This window comes from Apaloderma vittatum, unplaced genomic scaffold (assembly GCF_000703405.1).
Source record: "Apaloderma vittatum isolate BGI_N311 unplaced genomic scaffold, ASM70340v1 scaffold6097, whole genome shotgun sequence".
NCBI classification, from domain to species: Eukaryota; Metazoa; Chordata; class Aves; order Trogoniformes; family Trogonidae; genus Apaloderma; species Apaloderma vittatum.
The window spans coordinates 1,434-13,609 of record NW_009724471.1 but is presented as its reverse complement, the minus strand read 5'-3'; the positions used below and the strand labels follow the sequence as shown (position 1 = coordinate 13,609).

Below are 12,176 nucleotides of genomic sequence, written 5' to 3'. Positions count from 1 at the left end.
AATTACAAGCAAATCTGGGGAACAATTAAAAAAATTACATATTAGTTTACCTGACTCTGCAATTTATCTGACTTTGCAATTATATGCTACGGCTGTCTCTGTTATAGATAATTTTCACCTTCCCTGTTTCACTATTGCTTTTGGTATATGCAAACCTGGTAACATCTGGAGAAAAAAAAAAGGAGAAAAAAATTAAATACCTTTTTTTACATCTATTACCAATATATTAAAATCTAACATTAGAAGAAGGTATGAGATTGATTTCACATTTAACAGCTGATTATACCATGAAAGCTCTCCCATAAGTTTGCATTAGAGGCAAATAGAACTGAATTAAGACATTAATCTGGAAATGAAAAAGCCTAAAATCGAAGCTCACGTGACCACATGCCTTTACCATAACACATAGTAAATCTTAAGCAATACTGCACAGCACAGACTACAGCTTTTCATTAGGCTGAATTTAACATGATTCTCCTATTTTTCATCACAAGTCCCACAATAAACTGGTTATGACACATACTGGAAAACTTACAGCTGCTTCTGGATGTCCTATGGTTAAGCTTCCTGCAGGAGTTTGGTAGCCTTTCACTATTTTTGTGTTCTTCAAAGTGCACAATTAACTTTACGACAGGGTGAGATAGAATATTAAGCCTAAGCCCCCAAAGTAACTCAACATTTCATGCTGACAACAATTGCTTTAATTTATTTTTAAAGCAGGATTAGCAGGGTGAGGTCAACCTGCCTATGCTTTCCACACCTCCAAAGAACTGAATTAAGCTGGCATAATCCTTTTCAGGGACTTTTCCAAAGCCACAGCTCACCGAGGTGAGGTTTAGGCACCGCACGCAGCCGCCTGAAGACCAGTCTCACCTTCCAGGGGACGAGCCGTGCTCCCCCGCGCATCCCCACCCACCCCAGCAAGATTCTGTGGCCCCGGAACGCCGCCAGCATCTCCTCTCCAGAGCAGGAATTGTTTTGTTTGAGTCTCAGACTTTATTACCGGCTGAAAAGCCTGGGAAGGACTTGCTGCAAACAGCTGCCTGCCTTTTGGTTTGCCTCTGCTGCCCCCACCTCCGCTCCTTGCCCACATCGGGCAGTGCTGAACAGTCGGGCCGTGTTATTCTCTGCGACCCATCAGCCCAACTATGCAGACAGGTCGTTTGGTAACTAAAGAGTCTAAGAAAGCGTTATGCCTGTAAAGCACAGAGGAATGTTTTATTTGTTCCTCATAAAACTGAAATGTCTGCCTCATACAGTGGAGAACTGTTCTTGGAAGTGCTAAGCCCTCTTCCTTGGACAGGAAACTCATTTTGAAATTACAGTTTTCTAATGGTCCTTTAGGGAAGTTGAGGTACCCCACTTCCTCTGCAGGAACAGAACGCTTTGCACTGGCCTCGAGGACCACAACAGAGGAGCTTGGGGAGAAGGAGAGAGGAGGAGGAGGGCAAGGAGGGTGGAATTTTTCCTCTGGCCTTCTCCTCAGCTCTCCAATAATAATCAAGCGTCGCTTGTGCATGCAGAGACCCACAGCAGAGGGAGAGCAAAGCCCGGCTACACACACGAGTCTGGTCGAAGGGGGACTCTCTCCTACTGAAAAACATCAGATGGGGAGGTTGAAGCCAATACAGGCAGTAATTTTGTTTTGATTTAGCACCGACAGAGACAAACCTAATCCAAATCCAACGGATCAGAGCACTTACAAATGCTGGAAACAAAGGCCTCCGGAATCGGAAGGGATCTGGAAGATTTGCCTGAATTTTGCTTGTGGCCAGCTTTACTTTCACATCTGTTTTATGCTACTTTAAAGATTTAAATGGTTTTTCATCCATGTTTCAAGCAAATTTTAATTCAACATTCTAGAATAATCGCTCTAGATTTAGGTGTAGACCTGGAAAGAGTAGTCCTGGGAAAAGGTATTTAAAATCAAGATCAGATCCGAGTTCTTAGGTTGAATCCATCTTGGCAAGTGCCATTCTACCGGGTTCCAAGATTCGAGTCACTGAAAAGTTTCATTAAAGGTAATCGACAGTGGGAAAAAAATAGACATTCAAAAGTCAACTTCTGGAACTGAGCAGGGTGGAGAGAGAAAGCTTTGCTTGTAAGCGTGGAGGCAAAAGAAGTGTCAAGAGCTCCCATGACATCAGGATTCACTCAGCTTGTATTTATCCAGCCAGAAGACCAAAACACAAATATTTTATAAAAACGAGGCCTCACAAAAGGGGTGTAAGTTGCGTAATGTCTATTCCATTCCTTTCATATATTTACTCAAGGCATTTTCCCCCCTAGAGAATAATTACACCATCGCCACTCAGGCAAAAAAGCAACTACGAGACACATTTTACAGAAGTGCTGAACACCAAAGTATTTTTTTTTCTTTTTAAATGAGGAATATGTTCAACGTATTCAATATTATAAGCTTTTGAAGGTATAATTCTTCAATCACCACTGCTGAAATCTCAGGCTAATATGAAGAGATACTCTTTACATTCACAAATGGCTTTTTCTGTGCTTTAAAATAATTTCAAACAAAAGAAGAAAACAACATGTACTGCTTTAACTGAAGATATAAAACAATTCAGTGAGAAGAGCTGTGAGAAGTATATAATTACAAAAGACAAAAAATAAGTAGGAATGCCATGCCAGCACGTGACATATTCATGCATGGACAGCTGTTACGTAGCGAGACAAGGGATGGCTGCCTTAGGAATCTGACTACAGCATCGATATTCTTCTTCTTTTAAGTCATCTTTAGAGTGAGCAAGTTCTAAAAGTTACAAAATTTTCTCTTAAAAAATTAACCTAAATGCAGTTCTCATAACAAATGACAAAATCCTCATCAACGTTCGGAAGGAAACGCCCCTAGGATTAATTTGGATGGATATGGGTAGTGAAAACTGGTCTAAGCTTGTTCTCAACACTTGATCCAAACCTCTTTTTTTTCTGCTGAGGCTTTTAAAAGTTCAGCTAAATGTTTTTAAAGGAGAAACTAGGTTGTACATCTGTGTACGTATCTGTGAGATAAGACCACAGGAAAAGCTGTTCTCGAGGCATTTCCTACTCAAACACAACCAAGAAGTGTCACAATTCTCCACAGAAACCTCCTCCTGAGGCAAGTTTTCAGGGCGAGTTCCTCATCCCTTACTCGCAGAGACTGAGCTCTGGTCACCTCTTGGACATCCTACTCCGTCCCCAATTTCATTATTTGCTTTTCCCTGTTTCACAGTGGCATTGCTCTGCCTTGAACACTAGTGCTTTGGTATTTCACAACACTCAAATTTTGGAACAAGAACTCAACGAAACAAGGTTAAAATGAAAGAAATTGCTGTCAGATCTAATCAAAGCAGGCACAGGAGTAACTGCAGCCCTGCATGGAAACAAAAGCAAATGCATTCTTCTCCCACTCCTGCAGAAGGCTCTCGTTCATTTATCCTAATTTTCAGTATTACTGGTCATTACTAAATAAAATTCCTTTAAAGCCTAAATGACAAGGCCTTTAACTTTTTATGCATTCCAGGCCATAATACTTTCTAAATGTAAAAATTCAATCTGGCCTCAGTTCATCCCCAAAATGCTTTGGGTTTTCGGTGGTGGGTTGTTTTTTTTTTGGTTTACATCTCAAGCTAAAACACTGCTCTTGCATTGAATCCCTCTGTCCACCTTCTCTTCAGGGAGATGAAATCATAGCTTTGAAAATGAAACTCTTAACAACTAACAGGTGACGTGTTGACATGAGGCCAATTTCTGAACGCGCACGTTCCAACAAGGACAAGTCAGAGGTTTCTAAAAATTTTTGAAGCCTCTCCTCAAAAGAAAATTGAGAACAATATCCAGAAATCAAAGAAAAAATGAATGTTGATACAATTCCACTGAGAAAATACATATTTGCAACAAAGCCAAGTACATGACAAGGAGTCTGTTTATTGTAGTTTAAATTAATCATCCTTCCATCAGCATTTTATTGATTTCAGAATCATTTTACGTGATTCCAGAAGGTTTTAACCCAATCAACCCCAATCAAGCCAGACTGTTAAGAGTTTCCTGCATTTTTCTGTGTATTCCACCCAATCCCCCCGGAATCCGCAGTTGGGAGAGTGAAGGTAGAATCATTCAACACTTTCCCCTCTCGTGCATTCCAATAAAACCGTTCTCGGCCCTTGTTCGAAGTCATGGAAATTTGATGCAGTGAAAAATCAATTCAAGAAATTTTACTGCTTTGAGCGAGCCTTGATGAAACCTCAACTCTCAACAGGGCAATCATTCTCTTCGGATGCGATAAAAACCCCAAACCCTTCAAGTCTTCAGTGTCTGAGCGGTATCAAAACGAGGCCCCTTAAAGGAGGAACTGGTAACTTTGCCAGTTATTGTCAGTTTTGCGTTTCTGGGAGGTAGATGACAGACTGCTGTTGACATAAAACTCTAGTTCAGGCCACAAAAGCCACTTCCACTTGCACCTTCTGATCTGACTCACACTTCTCTCAGCTCTTTTCTACATTTTAATACCATCCATTATTTTTTTCTTTTGTAAGAGATCCAAAGGTATTCAGCTTCCTCATTTTTTTTAATTTCTCAGTTTACTGTTGATGTGAAAATGTATGCGAGTTCACTTTTCAGGGAAACCTGAAAGTGAATTTCTTCTCAAATGTTATTTATAACAACAGTCACACTCCAAGTACTAATTTAAAAAGAGTCTGTTTCTTTTCCACTGACTTTCAGAATCCTCGCCTCACTCAAATTAAACTTTTTTCTTTTTAAGTGAAGCTTCCTCTACCTAGCAGTTTACGCTTTGCTGTTTCTCCTAACAGTTTACATATGGTTTAGAAATGTCCTCAAACATGATTAAATTAACTGCTGCCAGACATTACCTGCCTAAGGGCAGCACATACGCTGTGGTCTGGCTGTTATACATACAGGAGACTCCTCATGTCTCAAGATTTGGTCCTAGTTTAGTCTTAGACCTTGCTGGCACGTGTTAGGAACTTGTCTTTCCAAACGTTAAAGCAGCGGCAGGCTCCAATAATCTCCAGTAATAACATTATTAACACCATTAAAACAAGAAAGGACTTCATGTTGAAATTTTGGATTTTACGGAAGGGACTCCAAACCCTGGGCTTGAAAAAAGAACCAGGTACGTGTACCGAGGGTGTGGGTACCCATACCCTACAACAAGGAGCAAGACATACAACTCTGTGCCAAAGGCTTTACTAAACACTGCCCAAAGCTGATGCAATCCATATGGGCTGTGTTCTCGTTTTTGTAGCGCACTCATTTCAACGTGACACAGCAGATGGTGCTCATGGTTTTATTAGATAGTGCCTCTGACAATGAGGGAACTGGGAGTCACTGTTTGTTACTGAAAATATTATGACTCATCAAATTGCTGTTTCCTCAAAGTCTTTTTCCCCCACATCAAGTCTTTCTGTATCAAGATAGCAGCAGAAGTCATAATAAATGCAAGTAGCTTTAGATAAATACAAAAGAAGAAAAATATTTACAAGTTATTTTTTCCCTGTTACGTTATAGAATCAGTACAGGAGTCACTACACACCATGTTCAACACCTTTTTTTATCTGCATCCTTAGAACAAAAGATATAAAAAAAAAATAAAGCTCTTACTCTGTGTGTTCTGTGGTAAACGGATGTATGGACTAACTAGAACTGCACTGGAGCAAAAAGTACATCTAGCCTGACATCCTGGCCCCAGCCAGTGCCCAAGGGCAGATGCTCAGGAGGATTAAAGGAACAGGGAAACTTAAAATGCCGTTTTTTCAGAGCATTCTCTCCGATGTCAGTCACGTGCAGCTGAGTGGTTTCCCAACTTAGAAATGTATTAGCGAAGCAACCCAGCCCAACAATTTGTACATTATCACAACAGGACACTATTCGCAGTGCAAATTCTGATGCACAATTACCCACGTGAAGTAAGTGTCTATATTGACACACCAATATGCACTGTTAGGGCTTGGATTGTGAGGAGACGCTTTGGCTTTTATCGGTTTTCATCAGACCCGATCTGTGCGGTTTAGAGAATTCATTAGGACCCTGATGAGGCAGGTAATACTGGATCAACTTCACTTCTGTAGCTCAGAGATCCACTGATCTATGGGACTACAAGGTAAGACAGGCACATACACGCTTACAGGACTGGAGGCAAGGAAGGGCTTCTCAGTGAAAGAAAACTCTTCATTGATATATGCTTGAAACAGACTGATTCATGCATTTGTAAGTTCAGAAGGCTGGTCATTCGATTGGTGACAATGCAAAGTTTTAGATATAAAGAGGCACTTCTTCCAAGTAGAGCAATTTTAAACTGTGACAATGTCACTGCTCTTAAGAGCATGGCACAAGTCGTACGTAAAAGAGAAACGTTACAAAGGAGGTCTCAGTTTGTGAGGCTATTGCCATAAACAACCCTGCTGTATTTTAAGTCCGGTATTAATCCACATTAGACACATGTGGAGCTGAAGAGATAGTTTCATGCTTGCTCAAGTAAGGCAGAGGTCCCACAAGCCCCCTATTTATAACAAACTTCCTTTAGGACAGAGTTTGTGTCACAAAACCATAATAGGGATTAGTGTCTCTAAAGCTGCCTATTTAAGCAAAGGGAACGCATCCTGGCAGTGAATGCATGTTTAGAGTATCAAAAATGATACTGTTAATTAATTCGCCTCTTAAATTTCATTTACTCCTTAAGGACCACTATTTATAGCAGTCTTGGATTGCCTGGAACTTGAATCATCTTTTAATCTAATGCTTTTATTTTTTTCTAAGAACCTCTGACACCCCCTCTGCTTCCGAGCACAAGTTCAGGAGTACACCTGCCTCGACAAACAGGGCAAATCATTGTTTTCCTCTGTGACCCTGTAAAAATTTTCAGCAGCAAGCAGAACGCGAGAGGTGAACAGCAGTTCAAGTTGATCAGCTTGCACATCGGAAAGTGAGCATCTGAAGCGAGCAGTTAAACTTACTCCACTCTGCAAGGACTTTTCATTTTGCAGCCAATCAGCAGCTGCCTTAAGAAAAGTTTTCCACATTGAAAATTAATCAAGGTGAAAACGCAACGAACTGAGCTCCAGCACATGAACCTCCATTAAGGGAATCTGGTGACATCAGAAAGCCTGAAAATAAAAGCTCAGGTAAGCACCAGAATGCTTCAGATGCAGTTCTAACCGTGGGGTTCAAAAGGTGCTTATTTCACGTTTTGACAAACTACATGGTCAACAGTACACAATGGGCAATAAAAATCCCGTTGAGAAAAAAATCTAATGGAGAAAACAGACATTTAACATTTTCTCCTACCTTACTTCTGTACATACAGAACAAACATAAATCAAAGTCTCATTTCTGCTGTGTTCCTGTTCTCCTGCTGTTTTATAAACTTCTCCTTCTCCTCATTTGCTACGACTTTTTGGCAATTGAAAATTATTTACAGTGTAGAGAAGACGATGGGGGGCAGGGGGAGCAGAAATCACTTGCAGGCCTGGTTCTCCCTGCCTTTAAATATACTCAGGAGATTTCTATTTTTTAAGGGCAGTTTGTAAGAAAGTTTGGCCTTGGGAACTTGTGCAAGCTATACATCTGAAGGGAACACATCCGATTACACGTATGGCTGGACCAGTTCTGACAAATACAAACCATACGAGGTCACCTGAGAGGCTGCAATGCCCCAAAGGAAGTCTGTGACCATCCTCTTGACTGATCTAGTTATTTGTTTGGGGTGGTTGTTGGGGTTTTTTTTGACATAAGCTGGTGCTGACGTACTACTTTGCAGAGAAAATAAGGAGTGGGCTGTAGTTTTCTAAAGTCCACGTTAGGGAAGATAAACCTGCAATGAACTCTTGTAAAACAAGTGCCACAAGGAGGAAAGAAGACAAGGAACTCTAACACTGAACTTCTTGCCAGCTTCAAGTGGTTGATAATGCTTAAAATTAGTTCTGCAGCATAAGCAGAAATTAATCAACTATTCTGAATATTCTGTGCAAGATCAGCAGCGCTACACGCACTGTGACTGCGAAGGAAAAGAAATAAGAACCACGCACTGTAGTTCAGCATCCACACTATTCCTCCAGAGTAAAAAAAGGAAGTGTATCCACTTGCTTCAGTATCAGTAAAACTCAAAGGTGCTTCCTGTACATTCACCCACAAACACACATGTGCATCCTATTTACAGTGGTCATTACACTCCACTTCCTTAGACGAAAAGCAGAAAAGGACAAGCAGGTGGTGTGCTCCAGAAACCAACCTGCATACCCTGTCTGTGCTGATGAATCAGGCTGTAGTACTACCTGTAGACAAGAAAAACCTTTAGTGAACAAATAAGAAAAGGAGAATGCTCACTGTGCAACCTGTTTATGTGTCAAGTATGTTGAGATGTAGGATAAGGAAGCCATTAGCTAATATTAGCTAATTAGGAAGATATTAACTAAAGACCAGAAGACAAACCAGACATCTAGTAATACAGAAGTTTTATTAACATTATTTTTAAAGTTACTATAATGGACAACACAGGGAGTATTTATTCCAGCCAGTCCCTGTAGAAGTCAGAAATCAGGAGAGTGAAAAGCAGCCCAGCAAAGACACACGGTTTTTAGTTCACAGCAACTGAAGCAGCCACACTAATTTCTGCGTCCTAAAACGGAGTATGCTCCTGCTAGCAGAGCTCTGCACTGTATGAACGTGCTGATACGAAAGTACAACATAAACGTAATTTGAAAACGCACTTTGTCAGGCACAGGCTGAAGAATGGCTTAAATCTGGAATGGGCCCATGCACTACAAGAAATTATAGACTTTGTATTTTTACTTCCTGATGAGTGGCTGCACGCGCACACAGTATCAGTGGCTGCACATACACAGTATCAGGAAGTTACCTTCAAAGCACAAAGTGGATGAAGTCACAGCTACACGTGGATCCAAACAGAATTCCAAGTCTGAACAGCTGGAAGCGTTACAGGAGTTCAAATCTCAAACTGAACCAAACCAGAGTCCCAGATCTGAGTGCATTATGGGCTAATTTCAGAGTTGCATCCGAGTTAAACTTTAGCAAAGGCCAGTAAAATTTAGCACCTCATCTTCTAAGGGATTAAAGTCAGTTCCATATTCTGCACACACATGAACTACTTTTCAAACCTTAGTAGGTTCCTTTCTATTAGGTCACATCTCTGACATCTCCCCTACTAGTCTTTTACAAAGTTCTTCTTTCCTACAACTGCTTTTGATATTCCACATTCTTCCTCTCCTTTCCTGGATGCACAGGACTGCTTTTTTGGTTTAGCCAATTTATTAGCACGTCACTTCACCTGGTCTCCTTCCTATTATGCCACATTCCTGCTTTAATTTTGAAATAGTTGAAATGCTTTGCTTTAAGGTCTCAGATCATGCTCTGACACGAGCATCTTTAAAAACTTTCCTGGAGAGAAGTCAGGATTTCTCTGGTTTTGTGAAATAATAACTGTCAAGAGGTAAAAAGAACACAAACCAAAAATCTCCAAGCATCCCATTTCAAGTGAGTGTTTCTGAATTATATTGAAACAGATGAATGACCTAAAGTTTAGAAAACATACTGAGCATTAAAGGCCAAAATATTACACTATAGTGTGAAAACCTTACAGAAAGAATGGGGGAAAAAAATCCCACCAGACTAAAACAGTCATAAAACTACTACTTAGCAAAGAAAGAAAAGAGTATCCAGGCTTTTTAGATCCATCTATGTATAAGAACGAAAGAAAACTCCAAAATACAGGGTACTAGGAATAGCTAACTAGCCTTCAGAGGAGAAAAAAACCCAAATCAAACACACACTCTCCTTCCTCCTGCCCATTTTCCTTTTTCCTAAAAGTCAATGTGTGCAACTTTTTTTCTTTTTTTTTTTGTCTTTTTGTTCTGCTGTTAATCTCCTCAGACAGTTCCCCTGGACACAGAGCAGTTAAAGAAACACCTTAATTTCCCCAGCCCGTTCTTAGCTGCCTAAACCATCACTGCCCCAGTAAACACTTTAAATCAAAGTTAACCAATAACATGTGCTGCTCATTAGCAGTGCCTTAAGCTCACCTGTATTGTTCTGTTTCTTTAAAAGAGCAATATTCAAAGCACCCTTCACCCTATGAAGCATTTTATTTGGGTTCTTATTGCTGTAAGCAGGGACCTAACCGAAGGAAACGTTAATTTTTTTAAGGCCATCTATGAAGTTTAAAAGCATTCTTTTAAATAAAAGGCCCAAATAAAGAAAACTATGAACATGAACAAGCGGAGGTAAAACAAAACAAATTGGATAGCTGAGAAAATGTAATAATGTAATATGAATATCTTAGAGAAAACAAGTGCTCAATTAATTATTCCTTAATATTAACAATCTTCATCTTTAGGGGAAGAAGAAATTTTAGGAAAAAAAAAAATCAGCCCAGTTCTGTTCCTCAATGTCTATTATTTCCATTATAAGGTGTATCTAAGAGTCAGGTCAGTTTGGTTTTAAATACTCCCAGATCTTTACTTGTGTGTCTAGTTGTGCATGTCTTTGCGCAAAGCATTTTCTTCCTCTGAAGCTTCTTTCTAAATGGAGGAAAGATAATACTTTTGTCCGCCAAGAAGGTACTGTAAGGATAATACAATTACTTAAGGTTCGGATGTGATGAAAGAAACAGAGAAAGGACGACAAATGTAAGCAAATAAGCTATGTTGATCTGGAGGAGATGAACAGTGTGCGTTTATACACAGAATCAACCACATAAATTGCAACCAGCACATGTAGTTTCAAAAATAATCTGTAAATTGAACAAAAATATTTAAACAATGCTGTAAGCAATCTCAGCCCTGTGTAAACACCAAGAAGCTCTCCATCTGAAAGGAATGTATATGCTTAATGGACAATTTTAACCCAAACAATGCCAGCAGGCACAACTTCAGAACAGGAAGGACTGCAACACTGTGGGCTCAGCCTGTACACATCGATGTTAGGCAGTTGGAAGGATTCCTACTATGTGGACGAAGTTTTTACAACAGGTCAAAGCAAATCCAGCACCAGAATTCACAAAAGCCATCAAAGCTGTGAGGCAGGGCTGGGGGTACCTTGATTTGGGTTCAGATTTGCAGTCAACATCGTGCTTCCCTGAGCTATAACCTTTATAGTCACCTATAAATCAGAGGGTGTCTTTTTCCCCCCTCTGTGCAAATTCAGTTTGTATTATTACTTTCATTTCTGCTATTCCACGTTGTTCAGCAAAACCTACCAGTCAGATATTCCAGCACAGCAGCCATGTACACTGGAGCACCAACACCAATTCTGTACTTCGGGTGGCCTTTCTTAATGTAACGTAGCATTCGTCCGACAGGAAAGATGACCCCAGCCTTTGTGGAGCGGGAAGTCTTGGTTGACTTCTTCTTTCCACCCCTGCTGGACATTTTGACAGTATTGGGACTGGAACAGCACTCTATATATTAGGGAGAAAAAAAGAAATAAAAGGTTATCAGTTAGGAATGGTGCTGTAATACCACAAACAAGATAGTTGGCATAATTCTATACAGTAAATGAATTAAGCCAGATAAAGGATTTCATCTAAAACTGCTTTGGAATTACTTTTCTGAAATTCCTAACAGATTAAATCTGGTACCATTAGTGAGGCAAGGTGTGTTAACTAACAGAAAATAAAGGTTCTGCATTAAATAGAGGATGCTTTTTACAAGTAGAGTGGCAAAACCCTCCGCTCTTGATGAAAAACTCGTGATTGGGCCTTTGAGGAACTGTGGTCAGGTCATTACACTCAAGAATAATTGTTCCTAACTAGGAAAAACCATATCCACTAAAGCTTTTCTAAAGCGTGTTCGCCTTCCTCCAAAAACTAAATTTTTAAGCATGTGTAAATTTACAGAGCAAACACGTAAGTTTTGCAAAATACATCTCCTGTACGTTAAATGTTCTGTTTTAGAAAGATCTGAAATTAATCCTTTGAGACTTGAACCTAACAGAAACCAGCTACCTGCCCATCAAAGACTGCGCCGCTCCAAAATGCCCTCTAGGAGGCTGATAAACTTCAATCTGGCACCTTTCCTTAACGTAACAGTGGGCTAAACACCCAGCAGATACCCAACAGCTGGATCTCAGTTCATGTTGGTAAAGAAACCTACTGCTGATCCAGCTGCCAAACTTCTTTTTTCTTTCACTCATTTCTGCTCAGGCTATAA

General features: G+C 40.1%; 1 protein-coding gene across 6 annotated transcripts in view; it reads right to left on the bottom strand.

Annotated features, from left to right (window-relative positions):
* LOC104276262 (core histone macro-H2A.1) overlaps positions 1-11,419 on the bottom strand; it is a 35,660-nt gene extending 24,241 nt beyond the window's left edge. For all 6 annotated transcript variants that reach the window (XM_009872511.1, XM_009872512.1, XM_009872515.1 and 3 more), the window contains exon 1: positions 11,225-11,419. In XM_009872511.1, the coding sequence (XP_009870813.1) occupies positions 11,225-11,396 (172 nt within the window). In that variant the 5' untranslated portion in view covers positions 11,397-11,419. The remainder of the gene's footprint in view (positions 1-11,224) is intronic.
* Between the last annotated feature and the right edge of the window lie 757 nt (positions 11,420-12,176).